We start from the raw sequence: 23,389 nt of genomic DNA on the forward strand, positions 1-23,389 counted from the left end.
TTTTCGATAAGGAATAATATACACAACGCCATTATTGTATCATGTTTAACACGTTCGCGGGTACCGAATCACGACGATTATTACTACAACATTTGTATAATAATATTATATAATGCGATAACTGGTATCAGTGACGGACTTACACGATTCCTACCGCTAGTAAACTTTTTTATATTCGCACTAGTCAATTTTTTTCAGTAAGTTGTTGAGATAGGAAAATATTTTAAATATTTTTATAAACTTTAATTCTTCTAAAAGGTTAAAATATTCGCCACAGAGACGATTACTAATACGTTATTTAATAAGTAATAATGTTTGAATTATGTAAGTCGTCAACTTAAATAATTGTCACCGGCGTATAACGTGTAAAAAATAATTATTATTATGTTTTATATACATAATACGATTCGAGGGTTTTATAGTACGGTGTAAAAATATATATATAAAAATAATATTGATACGTATTTATTATACTAACTTTTATAGTGAGTGTATTCCTATTCGCAGTATGAATATAAAGTAGATTTACCTACAATTATTGTCGAATTAATAATACATAACGGTATTGTTCGTAGTGATCTCTGTTCGGCTTCTTTCAAAACTGTAGTTAAAAAAAAATCGTATAAAAATAGGTAAATAGTAAAAGGCGCTATATTTGTATTATATTTTAAAAATCGTTAGTTTTTTTACATTTTTTGTTTTTTTGCAACCAGCTATTAACAATTAAAAATATATAGAATCAACCTCCCCCACCCCCATCGGGGTCGTGAGTTATGCTTTTGTTTCTCAAACGTATTATATTTGACATAACTGTATTAATAATAACATACGCTTAAAGCCAAACGGATAAAACACCGCGACGCTGGCAATTGGCGCAAATCGTGCGTGCGCGTGCCGATCAAGAATAGCTCAAAAATTTGATCTTGTCCATCAGGTAGAAGAGCGTTTCGGTCGCCTTGAAGTCTACACCGGAAGGGCTGTGCCCGGCCAGCGTCAACAAGTCGGGCGCGTACCGCCGACCGGCCTCGGCGACGTCCGACGGCTTGTCAAGCGGTTCCTCGGAGAACACCTGGCTGACCTCGGTGCACTTGAGCAGCACGGCCCGTTCCGGCGTCACCATGACCATTTTGTACGGGACGACGCCAGCCTGTCCGCCGGTCGACGACGACGACGACGGCATCGTCTCGGCACCGTCCGCCGCTTCGACGGCCGGCGGCTGCGTTTCCTTCATCTGCATCACCATGCGGTCGAAGGGCGCGTGCACGTTCCACCGGGACGCGGCGAACTGATGCGTGCCGCTGAGCACGGCCATGCAACGGTACGCGTGCCGCTCGGCCACCGCGTGCTTGGGCGGTCGGCGGCCGTCCACGTAGTGCCGGGCGTCCGGTTCCGGGAACAGGTTGACGCCGCCGCGGCGCAGCAACCGGATCAGCTTGTCCGGCCGGTGGTACACGCCGATCATCTCCTGCAGGGCCACCGTGGTGGCGTTCTGCAGTTGCACCATGGCCGCTTGATCCTCGCGCACCGCGAACTCTATCAGCACGGTGGCCGCGGTCACGGACAGGACGACGCCTGCTGCGCCGTCACTTCCGCCCTCGGGCCGTATCTCCCACGACTGAAACGGGAAGTTCGTGTACCGGTTGACGGCCAGCCCGAACGAGCCCATCCGGCCGGCCCGGAACGATACCATCTGCTTCTCCTCGTTGAACCTGCGGACAAGATTCGTGACGTCACGCCGCGTCGCAGTGAGTCGGTGGAGGACGAGGTTTGAACGAGGCGAACGAGCGAAACATTGTTATGATGCGCAAGACGTTAAAATAGGGACGGGACTACGGGAGTGGAATCGACTTTTACCGGCGAGCAAGTCGTAAACAGAGATGAAACAGATTAGACGCCTGTCTACTGCGGTCGAGTGTAAGGCTTGAGAGATCCGATAGACGTTGGGGATTTAACGTTTGCGTACAAGTGTAGTTCAATAATATACAATTTCGACACACACATATATATATATATATATATATATTATACTTTATCGATACGAGAAGTGACGTCACGTAAACTACGTGTGACAGTATTACTGAAAAGCCTTAGTCAGAGATAATATGGTTCTCTACGAGTTTATTAATGTGAATTTTATTTATTTAATAGGAACAGTTTATAGATAAGTGTTTGCAAGGAAACGTGATCGACTTAGACCATTTGAGAAAGTTATAGACTTACCAGAAGAATTCAATGTGACCACCTTTGGTCTTGCAAAATGTTAAAGATTAAAATTTCAGCTTGATTTTCTATTTAAAACCCGATATTGATTATATATAGTATTATTAAATTTATTTATGTATAATATATTTTTTTTATAAAATTTGAATGATTTTTTTATGTGATATAAATTGTATTTTATTCTATTTTAAACGTATGCTGTTAACATTAATACCGTTAACATTTTTCCTTATGAGGCTCAGTATTTTTTTAATCAGCTATTAATTAAATTAAGATTACGACAAAATTTTAGTATTATATTCTGTTTCTAATTTATTTATTTAAGTTTCATTATATTACCATTGAGACACTAAAAATATAATATAAGTGCTAAGATAGTAATTAAAATTAAGAAAAAATAAATTAAGATAGTCTAGACTTGAGAGACCTAACTTTTATAGTACTACAATTAATATGATCGACATATACCTACTACACGGCACACGCGCCATATAAACGAACTACTTTGTTATTTATGTTTTTATTAATGAGTTGTTCTCTATTAGATCATGATTTATCTACCTACTAAGTATTAGGTACGTCGATAGATTGGGAAAATATTATCCTACAATATTACCTGATATCGTATATGTATTCGGTTGTCCAATTTTTTTTGTCTTCGTTCCACATTGCTGGTTTGGGATTTTCAAACCAAAGCACATTTTCCGGCAACTTGATATTTATCAGCGCAAGTTTCTTAAGTGCTTCTTGGTTTTGTTTTTTCACGTCAGTTTCTTCGTCTTCGGACGACGTGGACGAAAATCCCATTGACAATTGTATCGGTTCGTATTTCTCATGATAATCGATGGGTTGCAGCGCAGTGGGTCCGATGATTACCACGCCCACTGACCCGTCTTCAAATTCAACGGGCTGCATAGGAAGTTTCCACATTTCCACGTTAAATACTCCGCCAATAATCCAATATCTAGAAGTTATGTATTTTAAAACATTTTATATTATGTAATTTGTTTGTACAATATTTTACTGAGTGTTGAACTATTAAATTATGAATAAATAACAATTTAAAGTTAAAAGAACATAAAAAAAAAAAATGCGTAAATAAAATAAACCGCATTACTTAAATGTCTTAAACGATAGTAGATATACATAAGTACCTTCTAGGATTGAGCTCATTGGGTTTCTCCGAGTATTTCAAAGAATTAGAAATATCTTCTATTTGTTCCAGCTGCCTTTTTACTATTTCCTGGCTTAGAGTTTTTCCGATATCCACTTTATTATTAATTGACTTCGTGGTTTCAGGTTCTACTGATTTTGAGGGTTCGTCCTTAACGTCGACTTCATCTCGAAGATCTTCTGGTTCCTTTTCTTCTTTATCTATGTTATTGGTTGTTGAACGAATACGAGTAGAGGGGTCAATTTTTTCAAGTTCATCCAAGTATGTTATAAGATCTTCTGGATAACTGTTTCGATCTACCTCCGCGAACGCTTTAAGTTTTTCTTCCATTTTCTTCATCCACAATTGTTTATCTGATCGTTCCTTTTCTTCATTTAGTAGCTGTATTATCTGGTTCTGTTCTTTCCATGCATCCTCCGAGTACTGCCACAGATCTCGGGTATCCATCTCAAATGATTTTGAGACGTCAAATTCAACCATCCTGTCCGTAAATGGGTCCCAACGTAGCCATAACGCCATCACTGCCATGTACTGTTGTGATAGTTGTGGCGGGACATCGACCATGACAAGACATTCGGGGAAGTCACATTTAGGCGGAGGTCGGTCGTCAGTCAGCAACCTGGGTCTATGGCACACCACATATAATCCAACAGCGAATGCTTCACACGAGTTTTTATATGCAACAGTTTCTAAATCTATAGGCTCCATTCTGCGATCATAATCACTCAACAGATAGTAACAAATTTTGTATACAATTTCTACCAGTAACCTTCCTAAGTTATCTCTGGCTTCTCGGAAACATTGCAGTTTAAATTGATCTAAAACAAATTAATAATTGATTATACTTATAATACATCTCTCTATTGCATGGTTTTTATCTTAATTTTATTATTAAATATTTTATACTTGAATTTTTTATGTCATTATATTTTTAAATTTTCATTTATATAAAAATATATTATACTCATATGTAGGGATGTATTGTCGAATATAAGTATCGCAAAACAATATTTCTTCCTGTATTAGAAAATTAATTAGAACGCATAATTTTTTCGCTTACTATTTAGTTTTCTACAAAACCACACGAACAAGAATAATATACAAATTATCCATTTTTTCATAATATAGATATTATGTCATGTAGTGTGTAATATATAAATTCATTTTTATTTTGTAATTTGTTTCAGCAGGCGATATAGTTACATAACAGTTACATTAATTACATTAAAATAATATATTCTTTACCTACAATAGTAAAGTATACTTATTTTATAAGTTTACTACATTTATTGCTTTATACTCGTACCCCTATCATTGTAATGTACATATTATTATATGACTATTATTTTTTACGTTTAAATTTTCTTTTTCTTTGGCATTAAAAATAAAAAAAATAATTTGGTGATGGTGATGTCGTCACTTAATAAATATTTGGTGCAAACAGTGATGTTGAAATGTGATCAAAATATCAAGTAATTATCAACATAGATCAACATAAATGTTGTAGCCACTTATACAATATATATTATCTCACTGAAATCTAACGGTAAATCCACGATATCATCTACTGCGTCCATGATTTTGAATATCTCTAAACATTTTTCCACATATGAATTTTTATCGTCACAAGTATGACACACTTGTCTCTCAACAAAAAGATACGTATTCAGTTCTTGCACAACCTGAGGATTGGGAGTGCCGTCGCATCGTATCCAATGCTTCCAGTCTAATTCTTCACGGTACTTTCGATCATGTTCATATTTTTTTCGTGACAATTCCGTCAACATGGTACAAATGGGCTTTAATCGTTTTTCGCGGAGCTGTAATAAATATTTAATATAACATTAAACTAAATAAATTCATTAAATTGTACGATCAGTATCAAATAATTATTATTTATTACATATAATATAGAACTAATTTTAAAAAGCAACATATCATGTAAGTATATTCAATTATTTATTATGTTAAACTTAAATTAAAATTCTTCAAAAGAAATGTAAACATTATTGTTATTCTATTACAACATACCAAATATTTATAAAGGTATAGATTTATTTGTATCAAACATTTAAACATCACCATAAACAAAGAGCTATACTATTGTCCTATCCTATTATCACATGGTTCGTTTCCACAAAAAAAAAGTAACGCAGTAATACTAATAGTGAATATTGCATTAAAAATTAATAAAATTATATGGTCACCGTTATTTATTAAAAACAATTTTAATTTAATTTAAAAAACAACATGCATTTATTTAAATTTAGTTGTATAAATCGTTTTTGAATATTTAAATTATTAACAATAGTTTTTATTAACTTAAAAATGTATAGTAAAAAATTAGAACTAAAATTAAATTTCTTGCAAAAATTAAAACACAAAGAGTAAACAACAAAATAAACTTTTAACCTAATAAAATATGTAACTATTGTAGCAACATTTGTTTTGTTGACTTCAGTAGAGTAAAATATTAATTAACTTCTTAACCATTCTCGAGGGCGTATGATTCTGAACCTTTTCGCTCTAATTCGTCGTTAAGAGTGCTTATGGAATATTAAGTAGATTGATTAATAATACTATCAGTTAGGTGTTTGGTTTAAGAATATGAGTTTAATTTTTTGAGTTTATTATAAATAATAAAATGTATTAATAATATCATACGAAACAATGATTTGTGGATAATTATTTAATATTTATTACCTATTTGTAATAAAATAATAAATATAAATAATATTATATGTATTATTACTTATACATATAACAAGAGCACTTATCACATAGTCATGTCATAATCATAAATTTCTGAAAATGTTTACAATATAACTTCATCTTATGAATCATTCTGTTTTTAATTATTATGAATAAAGTCGTAATATGTATAAGTTACTGTTAGTACATAGTTTCTACAGTTACAAGAAATACAGCTGTTGGCGGCTGTTGCATTAGCTAAGTTTTTTCAAAGTCATAACTCATATCATTTATTTTACTTAATATTTAGTAAGCTTATATTTCGAACTATTAATAATTTACCCAAATGAACACGTAATTATATTTTATTTTATGTAATACCTTAACCATTTATATTGTAACAGTATAATTGTTATACTGTTATAATATATAATAATGTAGGTATATATTTATTATGATAATGATATTAGGATAGAGTATTTTAAAAACTAAAGTGGTAGTTATTGTTTAATAAAATTATTAATTATTAATCGTCTTAAATTATCTAAATTCATATTTTATCTTAACAATTTTAAATATAAAAAAATCATATGATTTAACTATTCAACAGCTAAACAATATAAATTATTATAATATTTAAATAACTATAGTAACTATATATAGTATGTAATAACATAATTTATATTTATTTTAAGTAATAAAAAGTAATTTACCTGGTGTTCTAAAATTTTTAACTCTCTGTCCTTCTGCTTTTCCAGTAAAGCTTTTTCTTCTCGTTTTATTTGTTCCATTTGTTTCAAATCCGACTTGGATTTAAAATTTGGACCACTATTCGGTGTTTTAATTTTACCATCTAAACGTTTCGCCATATTAAATTTATAAGTTCTTTTACTTATGTTTTACGAAAAATATGTATTTCTGTTTTCATTTGTTTATTGATTTAACTTTGAGATATCCGCATAAAATGGTCGCTTGGCAACACGTAAGCAATTGTTTTATTTTCCTGATAACTCGAAAAAAAATCGTTTCAACGCTGGATGAGTCCACCGGGAAATCGGGAATTTTTTACATAGTCTAATCATATGTGGCCCTTAAAAAATATTTTTAAAGTAAAATGGTTTTTCGCTTATGCTTTGAACTCTGCAAAAGTAGACAATATGATAAAGTAAACGACCAAACGAGGGTCGACTAGAACGTTTTGACATTTTTTTTTTTTTATCATGACATCCTCATCTCATTAATACATGTTCTAACTCGCAAACAATGTAATAACAATAATAAAAAGTCAAATACAATTTTTTTAACGAAGTACCAATCATTCAGCCATATTTCGTTTAAACCTACGAAAAAAGTATATAATAATAATGGTTGTTGAAAAATAAATTGTGCAAAAGCTTACTACATATATTATTATTATTTCAAACTGAAGTAGGTACTTATATACACAATTGGCTGTATACAACCCATATTTTGTACTTTTCCTTATTTTTTTTGTTTTGTTTTTATTTTCATCATTACATACTTTTTTACAAATATAATTTATGTTTATATACGAACGCGTATTCAAAGAAATGTTATAGTGACATGAATACATAATGCTTAAAGTTGTACGATTTAATAAAATAAAAATATTGCAATATTGCCGTATCTATTATCAATGCTGGTGAGTTTGTAGCATAGCACTGAAATGCTTTAAGGATAGTTGTTAGAACAGTTTAATTTAAACTATACAATTATTAACACGTTATATGTGGTTCTGGGGTGCCGAAGTTAAGCCGCACAATCGATAAAATACGAAAAATAGAGTATTTTTCATTATGATTGTTCACTTATTGTTAACTTACTCGTTATTTTTAGTTTATTTCTTGTATGGTAATAGTTTCTTTGTTAGAGTTTCTTAAATTTCAAGTTTATTATTGTACGTTAAATATAACTGTGAACCACCGACATCGGCGATGTGCTTAAAGCTTAAACACGTTAGATATATATTGAAATATCATTTAATTTCGTTATGTATATTATATTGTATTTTAAATTATTACAATAAAATATTTAATAAAAACAAATCAGTATCTATACATCTGCAACACGCGTAGCAATGTAGTATTTGTACTAGGCGTGTGCAATAAAGTTATACTTACGTAATACATTATTACGGTTCGATCACACATAAAATATAATAATATTGTAATAGGTCATGTATGCCATAAGCGATCAATAATTTACTGTCGTTTGGCGTGGTTTCGTTTAATAATCATACATTTTCAACGTACCTGTAATAAACATAATATTATATATTGTGAATGACGAACATCCGCAGAGCACTATAGGCGGCTTTGTACGCAACATATTAAAACGTGTGGTTTTTGCCACGTCTGAAGTGGTGACTATAACATAGGTAGGTGTATCTACAACCACTGTGGCAATATATATAATTGTTATTCTTATTCACTCGCATCAACCCTTTTCCGGTAGAAACGAAAAGAAAAAACGGTGTGAAACAATCATCCGTTACCATATCCAGAAAAAAATCCATAGCCGCACGACAAATCCGCACGGCGATTCGCCCCCGAGAGGTAAACACACACACACACACACGATATTATTAAAAAAAATTGTTTCACGCCTCCCGCGCCGATATAGTTTGCCTCCCCACGCCCAACCGTCGCCGTGTCATTATTACAATATTATCGTAACCATTTGAGGCGGCTCGCGAGACGTGTTTATTATTTTTCCACGGTATATAAGGTACAGCTATGGTATACGCGATACCGTCGACACACCCAAGAAAAACACCGAACAAAAAGACCGAACGTCGACAGCATAATAACAACGCGCAACGTTACCTCGCGCGACAGTGTATATTATATTATTATTGTCGTATACAGTTCCAATTTCACGTGCGTCGCAGACGTTGTGTGCGCGAAGAGTTGTTTTTACACGCGGTCCTATGGAAGAGCGGACAATAATGCACACACACACATATATATCATATTATATAGACGGGGAGGGGCGTTTTTTGGGGGTAAGAGAAAAAACCGCACGATATAGATAAGCAAAAAAAAAAAAATAAAATAAAAAAACCTCTGCAAGTCTTTTATGTGGTCTTAGCCTTTGATCTTTCGGAAATCTTATCGGTTTCCATTTCTCGAAGATCTCTCCTCCTGCACCGCCGCCCCATTCGACCCTCTCCGCACCACTGAAGCCGAAACCGCACAGCCGAGCCTTCGTATTATGTGTGCGTGTAATGCCCGCGCGAGATTACCTGCCTATAATATTACGATGTCGCGTACTCCTATATATACCGTCATCCGTCCGCCCATCGATGCGCGTGCGTTTGTTTCACCGCCGTTGAAAAAACGGCTATCATTACGGGGCATCTAATGTTTTTGTTGTCCTCGATGGCCTTTTATGATTTAAATACCATATACCTGTATATACATAAATCTATATTATCATATATATTTTTTTTGTCGTGCGATGCGGTCGTGTCTGCGTGTCATCTGCCGCTCGATTTCGGATCAAAAATCCGTCTCCTTTTGTTGGGCGACGTTTTGTCCTCGACGTCGCGGTTTCCGCTTTGCTAACGACCCACAATGCTTGCTATATTATTATTATTATCATCAGCTGCCACAGAATTCCACCTCGTCCGTCCCCTCCCCGCCTTTAAACAATATATCGTGGGGGCATATTTTCTGTGGTTTTTTTCCGATTTTTTTCTTTTTCTCTATATTCCGCCCCGAACAATCGACCGCGATGACGGTTTCCCGATCCGCAAACGAAGAGGATGATCGTACGAGTATTTGGTATGTACCTATATCTACGTATTATACTATTATAATACATCTCGGAACAGTGATTTCCGAACACTGTCAACTGCGTGCGCAAGTCTCCGCGATCCCGGACGCGCAGTGTATCTATATTATATAATATACTTATGTATATTATTTTATTCGGTAAAAAAAAAATCGAGAACGACATTTTTAGTAATACGATCAAGAACGCTTAATTTATTTAATATATTTTCTACTAGTCTAAATAATGAGATAAACATAGTGACATTTTTAGCGTTAATGTAAAAAAAAAAAATAATTACCGAACAATTAAACACAGGAAATAGTTAACATTAAAACTAAGCAAATATATATAATATAACTTATTTTACCAGTATAAATTATTCTTATTTTTCGTTATACTTACGTTTTAAGCTTAAAAATGTTTAACGTTCCGAATCGTTTGATAGCTAATTAGATGATATCGCATCGTTGCACGTAAATTCTTTCTCGGCCGTATTAAGTTTTTGTTTTGTTTTTTTTTTTTTGAGTGTTTTCAATCGTTTTGCCAAAAAGGTGGCACGTTCTCAATAGTTCTATTGCCATTTTGTTATACCGTATCTGTGCCCGCAAAACATATCTAATTATACAATAATGATGGTGATAATGATATTATGATGGTGAGCATTACGGTCCGCGCAGCGGTTTCGTTGTCGAAAGTTTTAAACGGTCTGAGCGTCCGCATCCGAAACACCACAAATTGGTTTTTTTTTTTTTTATCTCACCGTGTGAAAATAGATTGCCATGAAATCACCGAACGTGTTGTATGATAGCAGGTACCGTTTCGATAGAAAAATGTATTACTTAACTGTACAGTAATTAATGTTAAGTCTGCGATGTGATGATAATATACATCTTTTTTTTTTTTAATATAAAATATTATAGTGTATACAGTAGCGGCACATCCAACGACTTTCTGGAGCGTGCGAAAACGATTACAATATTGTAGTATATTATAAAATATTCGTGTACGATATCTAGACAGTATAAGCGACAAGTGAAACATTCGTTGGAGCGAATTGAATTTGATTTTGACGATTTGTCGACCGTATAGTGATTTCTCTGAAAAAACTACGTCGTTATAATTATGTCGGCCGATGTCTATATTATATCGTTACGCACAGTTAATATTAAACAATAAACAACTTTTAATTGTACGGCCTGCAGGAAATTCTTCGTTTTATAACGAAAAGTTAATAAGCCTACTTTTTAAAGACCTTTAATGAGTAAACATGAGCTGCAGCCTTTTTAACATCTCCAAAACTTTTAAAGTTATCGTTACTCGTAGTGTCGTTTAACACTTGATTATTCCTCGAGAGTATTATCTAAAAAGTATCTTTTACACAACCAACTCACTTTCAAAACGCGAATTTTATTAAATACCATGTAAACTTGTAAATGACTCAAACGTTAAAATTTTGTGAATGGCATCATTTCGCCCAAGACATAATATTAATCTTTATAGTTGATTTTTACATTTAAAATAGTTTTTTAATCGAAGTGTTAGTGACTTTTGTTACTTTAGCACTACATTGATATCAATTGAAATTATTTTATTTGAAAAACATTTTGTCTAAATAATATGTTTAGTACATTTTAATTGATTCGTGATTGCTACTTGGTAAAAAACCGGTAGTTAATTATTATGCTTTCTATGAAGTAAAATATACAATATAATATTATGAAGAAATGAACATAAATATATTATTTATTAATTCTTTTTAAAAATTCAAGATTATTATACAATAGAGTTGAAACTATTTAGAATTGCTTGAAACATCTCGAATATTAAATTTAACTGTTTTGTTGTCATTAACGATAACTTTAAAATTCTACGTACAAAAAAAAAATACAATATAGTATTGTGTTTGCCGTACAAATTCCGATTTAAACTATTTACAACGACAATTTAAAAAGCCTGCTCACGCAAAAATCATTGTTCTCCATCGACATTGACAGAACTGTTGCAATTATCCATAATATTATTGTATAGGCAAAAAACGTATTTCGTTTTATTTTTTCCGAACGTTGTACTCTAGTTTATTTGTCGCCTTTTTTTTATGTCGTTCTCTTTCGTCTAGCGCGGAATCGTCAAACTATTTTTAGCTATGCATTTCGTCCCGAAATGTTTACAATCACCCGGGAAAACGATTGGCAATTTAACCAAACTGATTAAGAACGTGTCAGTCTCAGAACAGTCACTTTACCGAATAAATGTGCCCTAGCTACACCGAATAATGTCCGAAACAAACTATAACGCCGCAAAAACAGATTACTGTGGCGCGACCGTAATTTAAATTCAGTCAGACTAAACCATTATTAAAATGCCGAATCGACGTCTGATTCAAAATCGTACGCGTGCAAATCCCACTGCAGTGTATGCAATATGATACTGTACTATTGCATTATTATGTGTTATCGCTTAACGGCGACTGAAACAACGATGCTCGTCTGGTCGCACGATGCAGCGTACATGATTTTTTTTCACTGAAAACAAAATTATTACATTATACAACATATATAATTTTAACATTTTTTTTAAAATTTAATTTCTGCTTTGAGGAGATTGGAAGCGGGGTTTTTTTCATTGTTGTTTTACACATGCGCAGCGATATTGGAATTTATAAGTGTTTTCGTTGACATTAAAGTCATCGATCGATCCATTAAAGCGTTAAGCGATAAGAATTCTGCAAAAAATGTTTGTAGTAAAAGGTTAACTTTAGATTACCTATCTCACCATTAAGATTTTATCCCAGGAGATCCTAAAAAAATTATAAGAAAAAAGTAATAACTCATATTTCAACTTGTGGAGGAGCTGAAATATTTAAAAATGCGGAAAAATCGATTTCAAGTACTCGTAGCGTCTGTTTAGGGTAAAGATGGAAATCTTCGCTTCCAAAATCATTCTTCAACAATAATATAATCATATAATACCACCGTACCACCGTATATAAGCTATGTAGGTACCTATTACCTTACCTATTATAATTTATTACACATTTCGAACGTCGAGAATATCATAAATAATATTCTGCATACCATCTCGTTTGGCTGAACCGTACTCAACATGTCAGCAAACACTGGACGTCAGTGTTTTGTTTTTGATATTTTATTTTCCAATAAACAAATACTGCAGGAAACGGACGTTCGGTTTTGTGACACCAATATTTCCCCGGTTTCATCGGTATCTGGTGGATCGCGCAAAATACACTATATTATTTTTTACGACCGTTTCTGCGTGTACATACAACGATAACAATATATTATATAATATTACCGGCCTCGATCGTGCGATGATATTATTATACGATATAATATATTTTCGAACCCGGTGAAAAACACGAGTAATTAAAAATAACGAACGACAGTCGCGCACACGGGTGAACTACTCTGCATCGCGAAATTACATACGTCAAATACATACATCACTATTAATATATACATATTTATCTATATGCAGCATCGGATCGGTCGTAACGATGAACACTGCATCGTGTATACAGTCGGTTGATCTGCAAATATTTTTTCTGTACACACGTACCGCTATAACAATATTAAATTAATATATCGTCGCAAAAACTGTTTGCGAACAAGTGCAAACACTTCAAGTGTTCGAAATCGCCCGATTCAATTCTTGACGGTTAAAAAAAAATATATATGTATTATAATAAAAATAAAATAGTAATACCGCTGGACTTGCGTGATGTTCCGATCCTGTCGTCGCTGCTGGCCAATTAGTATACAGTGCCACTGCAGTAGGATCGATATAATTTTATTTTGTTGTTATTATACATGTACCCGTTGATTGCTAGTCTGATCAGATGGATGTATAATTTTGTTATATTATCGTCGTCATACGGACGCGTATTTGTTCGATAACTCGACGGCGGCGAACGTGTCCCGACAACTACTCCGCGGGTCGTTGGAATAGTAATATAATATACGCGTAGCGAGCATTTGCGGGTTTTGATACCCGCGTATTAACGATCCGCTCATGATTACCAAACCGCCTCGGTGTTCGAAAATCCCGAGCACCTGTAAATATATACAAACAATGTTATTAACGTAATTCGTAGGTACACCATCTCGGGATGAATGGCAATTGTTTTCGGTCCGAAAATCGAATACGACGATTACTCACAAATAGGTATACATAATATACCTATAATTGTATAAGACGTGTCTGTGAGTGTGTCTTAAGATTGAAATAAATCAATGAGTGAGGGAATGTAGTAGTCTTTAAAATTGTCGACTATAGATTTTGAAATGTTAATTTATTAAGTGGGTATCGAACAATTTTACCGATTGCCGACGGCTGAAAGAAAGTCTAATATTGCTTTTGAGTGCGAATGCCATACTCCCTTGTAAGCCCCTTTAATGTCGTCACTATGTGGGTGACGTGAATTGACCAAAACAGTATTAATACACTCACATTAGGGTGATAACGTCAAGACGAGAGACTGCTCTATCACAATACTGACAATACTGTTTATTACCGTCGTTTCGTCAATAGCAGAAAATATAATATTAAATTGTCAATATAACGTTTAATAATTTCATCATTACACAGTTGATAATCAACAAATAATTAATAATAAAACACGACAATATTATAAGTTGCTGTTTCCCGGAACCTTTACTCGAGAACGGGGGAAAAATACTGACTTCTAGACATTGCGTTATTAAGTATATTATTATTATTATATAGACTTTGAATAGAAACAGAACTGATGAGCGTCTGGTAGCTTATTGATAACTTTTCTCATTTAAAATCTCCAAGTATTAAACTTTAAACTTTTGATTTATTCTAAGCCTTTGTATACATTTTATACGGTAAAAATAATGGAAAATATAATATAATTAAATGTCTTATTTTGTTGTTTTACATTTAAATTTAATGAGAAAGAGGTCCGTTTGGATGTTCGCACCGAGACCAACGTTTGGTACAATATAATATACCTACGCCACTGGTACGTTTGTACACGATTCAATCCATTAGCGAAACGGACGACAAAATAATATAACTTCATGATGTCACACGTTGTTTAATAATATATTACGTCATCACGTGCGAAGCGAATTCGATAATTAATTGGGATTTCAACGGTCAGCGAAATCTGATGTATCGCAATAAATCTCGCACGACATATTGCATATCGATATTAACACCAATATTCATGTGCCAGAACGCAGAAATAATTAAAAAAAAAAAAACAAAAAATTTTTTTTTAAATGTGATTGATCTAAAATAATAATATTTGGTATTTTTTAAACGACACGCATTACTATATTCCGCGTCCATTATGCGTGCGTATACGTATCACAAATTTTAATAATATACGAGAACCGTATTTTTTGTGTTTAATAGTAGTTGTATAGGTACCCAATAAAAAATATCGTTGGTATCATTTGAAATGTATCGCACAAGGGACCCATTTGCATTTGGTTGATCCAAGACTACTCAAACACGTCGAACTGTAGAGAACTGCACGTATACAATCAACCTACACACACAATTCAACAATTGTGGCAATCGCACGTACCTATACTGTATAAAACAATAAAATATTAAAATGTCGTGAACATATGATAATATATTATAAATGATAAACAACGCGCACTGCGTAAATATATAATGTAAATACTCGTAGGTTTCGGATAAGCTTATACGTCGTATTGTGTATTTAATATTGTAAAAAGGTTTTTTTTTTTTTTACAACTATTATAATAATGACTTTTTGAAAAGTCGAGTGTGTAATGGTTTAGTGTGCAGGACTTGAGTGCAAAACTGTGTAACGGAAATGGCATTTGGTAACTTTGAAGACGCACGAATAAGTATATATTATGAGTACGAGCTAGTACCTATGTAATATACTTCAGTGTTTGTTTAATTAATGCATTATTATTGTTGCTAAATACCATTTCACAATGCGTTTAAAAGCATTGTGCATGAATGTCTTAACGATTAAAAAAAAAACCATATAATATTTTCATGGTTTTGTATCATTAAAACTACAATTATATTAATTATTATTCACACGAGTAAATAATTCTGGTGCATAATAATAATTATTTTAAGCTAAATAAGTCAAATTGTATTTTTAAAATTATATTTAAAATAACATTTTAAGACCAAAGTGTTATTAAAAAGTAGCACCTACCTAATATTTTAATCCAGAAGTGATTATTATACGACCGTTCCTTGTTGTCAACTTAATAAATTGTGTACACAAAAAAATGTCCTAAGTACGTATATTGCGTCTAAAAATATAGTTTTAAGACATTGCTTAAAAATTCGAGATGGTAGCAGACGATTTTATGTTTTAAGAATTTAGACGCTATGTTGAAATAAAAAATAAAAAACCAGGAAAAATAACCTTTATGCGCATGTTAACTGCCATTATAGTTGGGACGCCGCCGGGTTCCGGAGGATTTTAATGTTATTAAGGATTTGTTGAATAGTATAATTTAACCGGATTGCGTACAAAAGTCGTTAATACGTATTTAAAAGTGTTCAGTTATAATATTTTAATGGTACAAACTGCTAAGACGAGGAATGCTTTATTTCGTTCTAAATATATCACCCTCTGTTTGTACACGTTTCGTCTTACAAAGGAAATGTTAGCTCATGCGGTATAGAAATCCAAACTGGATGGGAAAAGACTTAAATAAGCCTCCTCGTTGAGCAGGAATATTATTGTTGTTGTAGTGATTTTATTCTTTTCTTTTACGTGAATAAGTATTCAAAACAATAATGAGTATATTATTATTATTATGTACATGCGTATATATTATATGTTAAAAAAAAAAGGATTATTAAAAACACACTCGAACTACTACGCCGCATACGCCATATTATATAATATAATATTATTATTTTTATTATTATTCCGAGATTCGGTCCCTCGTGAACATATATAGTTGTTTATGCTCATACTAATTTATGCGAATGAATCAAATGCATATAGGAACACTTCCGTACACACGGAACTCGGGTGGCGACATCTAAAATCACGGGTTTGGGTAAATAAATTACGATTTTAAAACCGATATAATAGCGAACAATATACATAGAAATACGTATGACGATATGTGTTTAATAGTACAACAGTCGTGCTTACCCATTCAAGTGCGTGTAACCCGCGGGTTTGTCGGACGACGCCGACAGGTCGTAATAATAATAATAATAATAATAATAATACTGATATCAACTTTTGAAACACAAACGATAGCCGGTAGGTGGGGCACCCGACTTTTGGAAAGATAGAATTTGATTTGAAAATCGTAATCCGCACACGAACGGCGCTGAGTGCACATCAATTATTATAATATTGCATTTACTTTTGTTTGGATTTTCGTCCGACGTCGATAATATTGACGGGTCGTATCTACAGCGTAGGTTATTATTATTATTTATTATACTATGGCAGTAGGTACGTGCGTTATATAAAACAGAAAGGACTCATCTCGTCGGGTGAGCGCAGTCCCGGGAGAGGGTTTAAATCGCGACGAGGGACCCATACCAGTTTTAACACGAACGGGAAAATCATTATCGTCCTCGTCCTCGTCGCCGTCGTCGTGGTCGTTGTCGTTGTCCTGAAAGCGCTTTTATCGTCGATCATCTCGGCGGATACGTGTCATTCGATTTGACGGGCGGCGGCGACCCGTACGACATATTCCATTGTAGTCGGCTGTACCACCGGTTCGGCCGAGGGACGAGAGACACTGTGTATGTGCACTATACATATATATGTGCATAATATGTATTGTTGTAATACATAATATAATATATTATTATACATGTGTACATAACGCTGCGTGCGATTCGTCCGTGAAAGGGTCTCTGGAGATCGATCAGAAATGCCTATTTACAACGAAGGATGAGATATATATATATATAATATAATTTATAATAGTAATACGATGGTATACCTGTAATATTGTTATTATTATATATTTTATTATTGTCCAAACATTAGCCGCTGTCGTTCATAACAACGTAATGTCGTGGTTGACAAGAAAAAAAACCCCAAACTGCACTCGTATAATATAATATACTCACGTGACCTGCCATCGTGTAAGAAATCCAAAAACGAGAGGACTGTCGTGGACAGCTGCAGACGTCGTTCAGTTTTAGAGTAAAAAAACGTTGTTCGGAATTTCAATATTATTAATAGGTATTATTTATTCTTTATCAAATTATAGTGTAGTGGCACACTGGCACTTGGCAGGAGACACCGCTATAATATTGGTAAAGTGCTAAAACCACGCCCGTCGTGGTTTATTGCATACACAACGCAGTCGAGTTCATCATAATATCTTAATATCTATTGACAAAAAGATATTTTGCTGTCTTATTGGTTTGCGTTTTTCACACTCCGTGCGGTAGTCAGCACACACATAAAAGTTTCCAAAATAATTATATAATATATAACGTTGTGATAAAATCGATAAAATACGAGAGTATATACCTAAACTATTTTTTATTATTATAACTTTTTTTGGAGTATATTATAATAGGAAATCATAGTCACCATCAGTCATCATCATTACTATATTTAGAATTTATACAAGAAACGAGACAACAATAACGCTTTTTAAGATTAAAAATCGAAAAACTTTAATACAAACTATGATAATCTAAGTTCGTCGCAATGCTCAAACTTTTACGTTGTACACAACATTTTAGCAATGGTCTTATAATAACTTAACTCCTCCGGCGGACTTCGTTATTTATTTATTTATTTTATTTCGTATAATATATTATACGTGTATACTTGTACGCGGTACGTGCATAACAACATTGGATGATGGTTAAGTTAGGTTATACTCAGAAGTGCATTTTATACCTGTAGTGTCTGTAATAGTAGTTTTTTCCTTGGCTCTCTAAATTGGTTCAAAACGTTATACCCGGACGGAAAAACAACGGAAATACGTAACATTTCCGGAATGAGCTATTCGTGCACACAGCCCGCGTTTACGCTAGTGGCGCGCAAACAAATTTGGTAAGTGGTTATACGACGTACATGCGACGGTCCCCCGAGGTGGATGGCTCCTTACCCCCTGTCGAAACTCGCACCCACTTGCCCTACAACAAGCCCGCCACCCCATTCGCCGTCCGACCGTACTGCCGTCGTGTTTTTACGAGTGCGGCACATTCGAATTATTTGCGTCACATCGCGCTCGGGTCGCAGCTCACGTCGCATTTTTTTCTTCGCGAACTCATTCCCGCGGGTGACGTATACAATAAATGTAATGATGATAGCAATATACTGAGTGAATGTTTACACGTTACGTGCGGTGACGCTTACTCTGGAGTGTTGGGAAAGTTCGTATGTGTCCTCGCGCCCTGGCGGGATACGACCTTCGGATACCGTTTGGTTTACACGAGTGTGCATTATTTGTGTGATTGTGTGTGTGTGTGTGCAAGCGATTGCGGCGCTAAATTTACGACGACAACCGTACACGAAACGCGTTTAAGATAATATTATTATAATGTCCTGTAAAAAATATTGCATAATGTTAAACGTTAAACCACATAGGTAAACATACATTTCAGATTCTCAAAATCTAAACGTATTTTATTTCACGTTATTCATCTTGAAATATATTTTTTATCGTCATTTTAATTAATACGGCCGTATTGGCGAAATAGGGTTTTAAAAATGTTAACGATTTGTAACCAAAAACACTTAAAATAATATAAAATAAATTAACATACCTATTTATCGTACACGGCGATTATGTCCACGTACAGTGTAATCGAATACAAATGACGGACATTAAAAGAATTTTTAAAAGTTAAATTTATTGCCGATTAAATACTTTATGAACGATTTTGATTGAAAATTCTTAGACGGAATTATCATTTACACGAATCGAAGCACATCTAAAAAAACATATTTGAGCCATTCGAGGCATTCAATATTATTGTTTCCATTATAGTATAAATTATTGACCCAACCACCGTTGTTTATAATATTTATAGTTTTATAATTTATTATAGCAAGCAGCCTATATAATAGTACTTATAGAATTATGGAAATTATAGTATTTATAGAATGAATTTTTATTATCAGAATATTCGGGTTGACTGAAACCCAAATGACATCACATAATATTATTATATTGTACATAGTATACGAGTTTAATTACATTAGTATACGGTACTGTGTTACCTACTTTATATATATATATATTATACTTTTTTAAATAATGACGTGACTGGTCAATGACACCGAAAAGTCCTTCATCATTACTTTCCGACGTTTTCTATTTTTTTCCCGAAATTCGAGCAAAAAACTATTACCGTCCGGAAGTACCACCCGCTATGCCAATGAATCTGTGTAATGGTAAAAAATACCGAATTGTCATTCTCCAAAAAAAAAAAAAAAACAACTATTTTAGTACAATTGATGTTGGAATGTTATTCATCGGTGGACGAAACTAGGAGTTATATTATTATCTAAAAAGACGAAAAAGTATATAATACCAAGTGCTGTTATATAACGTTATAAGATTCATAAAAAATTGTTGTATATTGCGGTGAGTTGCAATTTTTGGATTAAGTAATTTAATACATCAAAAACAACGCAAGTATATTTATAGTTATTCCATATTTATAGTAGTATACTAGTATATGATATTATTTACTATTGTTTTGTTACTAATGTTTTTTTCATTTTTTTGTTTTATATTTTTAAGTAGAAGTCATTCAAGTTTTAATATTAGTATTATTTCAACTCAAAAGATTACATAAAATATTGCTTCACAATAATATATAACAAAAAACAAATCGCTCATTTGATATTTACATATTTAAATCTATTAACACTAAAAATTCGCATCTATAGAAAACACCTATAGTATTAATTGGTTGGCAATTATTTTTCGTATAGTTTTAAAGTCTTTAAATAAAATTTTATGTCTATCGGTTATTATATTTTGTAAACAGCCAAATATCGTTAAAATCGTGTATTTTATAAGTTATACGATTTTTATATTAACTACTGAGCCTCTATAACGGAAAAATCTTGTACCGAGTTAGTTGAAACTAACCCGTGAACGTGTTTTAAGGTCGAAAAAAAATTCTGACCGTTTATAGTCAAAATCGTTGGCGACGAGTGGTGAATAATATTAAAACACGTTATTGCGAATCCTTTTATAAGTTTCGTTCGTCTAACTATAATATATACTCGATAATAAATGTCACCATGTTTTTCTGCACCTGATGCACTTCAATGAATATTTTCGTTATTATAGATATTAATAGACAATAGAATATATTTAAAAATATAATATTTATTGTGCGGGTTTGTTTTTATAACATAAATTTAATAAACATGTATAACTGATGATTTAAGTTTGGTCGGATTACCTCTAACACCAAAAATGTGAATTTATATAGAAAATTATAATAATAAGTAGTTATGAACATGGGCCACTATGTATACATTTATAATGGAGATCAGTACATTTTCCCGACATTCAATTGCCCGACACCATTTTCCCGACAATACATTTGACCGACACTACATTTGCCCGACGATATCAAATTAAATTATGAATACATTTGTGTCAAAAATTATTCAAAATTTCAACAAAATTTTATATTATATTATATTAAATTAATCTTACATTCAAAATTATACAACTTACTATAACACAACAATATTCGACAATATCAAGTACACGAGCCTTTCGTTTCAAATTATGAACAGCCGTGATGATATCGTTTCTAGTAGAATTAGGGCTATGGTTATGTTCTTTTGTATTTCGTAAGTCATGCTGTCCACTAATTAGAATGGTACAAGCATAACCACCACAATTGAGAGTTTTTCTCTTTTCGCAGCACCAATAATACAAATCATCTCTATTTTTGTGTTTTGTCATTATATAACCATCGATAAAAAGTTTTATACCACCTCTATTTGATGAAACGGTTTCACAAATTTGTGCCATTTTCCGATTTATATTTAAAAAAATAATTAAAATAGAATCAAACGGGATAAAATCAAAATAATAATATTTTTAAAAGAAAGAAGTAGAATTTGTACTAAATGTAAACCTATACGGCAGTGCCGGCCTAACTCATTTAGTGTCTTATATAGGTAATATTAAAATGCGAATTGGATTTTATTATAGTTTATACATACAAATTTAGGTTTCTACTTTCTAACATACCTTAAAGGGCTTAAAGTTTACAAAATTATATAAAATTAAAATAATTCCCTAGAAAATAAAATAAATATAGATGTGTATATTTTATAACGTATTTATAAATAATTAATAAATTAATATATATGGTCATACGGGGCCCCCCGAAATTCTGCACTGGGCCCCGAAAACCATCGGGCCGGCACTGCTATACGGCTATAACTGTACTGTACTAATAAACTATCAAACGTCGCGTCAAAAATCTATTGTCGTTTAATCTGTCTATCGCCTATCGGTTTATCTAGAAATGAAAATCTTATCGCGAATAGCATTAGTGTAATTCGTGAACGACAACGCAACAACATTTTACTTATCTTACTTTTATATTATATATATATAGAACGATATTATCCATGATAAAATATTCGTCTGATTTTGGTTTTTTGATTTATTATTCTATATTATTAATAAATAATAATAATAAAATATTATTGTATATTAATATTACGTACAATAAAAATATGTAAAATTATTGTCGGAAAAATGTAGTGTCGGGTCAATCATATCAGACCCTTTATAATGATATTATATTATTATATCATACGGTTTTTCGTACAGAACTGTGGAATTTTTTTTTTAAGTCGAGCCGAGTTAAACGATTATGCATATATAAACATTGATATACGATGTGCTTTGTACGAATACCTAAACCTAAGTATAATATAATTGCAAGACTCGGCAACCAAACTAATATGTATTACGCTTCAGTATAATCATAATAGGTAAATCGCATTATATTACCATAGTGTATGGTAATATTATATACTCTGCAAAATGTGCGATATCGGCGACGACCGTAAATATATTGAAAACACTGTGTACTTACCTACGTATATTTTATCGATGGATTATTTTTGACACAGTGTTTTGCGTGAGGCTCACCGTTTCCGTGATGATTTTGATATCTATAGCTAAAGCGGTTTATTTTCCTTTTTGCTTTATTTTCGGCATGCAGGTACTCGAGAGCCCGGCGCTCTATAATAGCGTTCGAGGTAAGCCGTAATTCAAAAACCGTCCGCACTCGCCGTTGACATTTGGGCGTAGAAAACAAATCCTCTTCCCGTACAGTGGTTTATACCGATTACTGAACGAGGCAGTAACCGCGTGTTCCCATTTTGTAAAATAAGTGAGTGAACAGCCAAAAAGGCGGGTCTGTATAAAAGTAAGGAAAAAATTCGTTTTGTCATATTTTATATATAATAATAATAATAATAATATAATAGCCTGTACCTAACACCACAATAATATGGTCATA

At 33.0% G+C, this 23,389-nt stretch overlaps 1 protein-coding gene across 1 annotated transcript; it reads right to left on the minus strand.

The window, feature by feature from the left end:
- Positions 1 to 674: 674 nt before the first annotated feature.
- LOC132921042 (dynein axonemal intermediate chain 7 homolog) lies at positions 675 to 7,249 on the minus strand. The gene is made up of 5 exons (XM_060983856.1): positions 6,799 to 7,249; positions 4,929 to 5,214; positions 3,375 to 4,212; positions 2,837 to 3,184; positions 675 to 1,709 (listed from the first exon to the last, which is right to left on the minus strand). The coding sequence occupies exons 1-5, from the start codon at positions 6,952 to 6,954 to the stop codon at positions 899 to 901; spliced, it is 2,439 nt and encodes an 812-aa protein (XP_060839839.1). The 5' UTR covers positions 6,955 to 7,249; the 3' UTR covers positions 675 to 898.
- Positions 7,250 to 23,389: the final 16,140 nt, after the last annotated feature.

The sequence above is a fragment of the Rhopalosiphum padi genome, chromosome 2 (assembly GCF_020882245.1).
Source record: "Rhopalosiphum padi isolate XX-2018 chromosome 2, ASM2088224v1, whole genome shotgun sequence".
In the NCBI taxonomy this organism is placed as follows: Eukaryota; Metazoa; Arthropoda; class Insecta; order Hemiptera; family Aphididae; genus Rhopalosiphum; species Rhopalosiphum padi.

What these genes read in the sequence shown, in the direction of transcription:
- LOC132921042 (XM_060983856.1), bottom strand. Translation starts at nt 6,954, where the DNA reads ATGGCGAAACGTTTAGATGGTAAAATTAAAACACCGAATAGTGGTCCA. An exon ending in AATGAGCTCAATCCTAGAAG is followed by an intron (nt 3,185 to 3,374) that starts GTACTTATGTAT and finishes CATAACTTCTAG; the next exon opens with ATATTGGATTATTGGCGGAG. An exon ending in GAATACATATACGATATCAG is followed by an intron (nt 1,710 to 2,836) that starts GTAATATTGTAG and finishes TCTTGTCCGCAG; the next exon opens with GTTCAACGAGGAGAAGCAGA.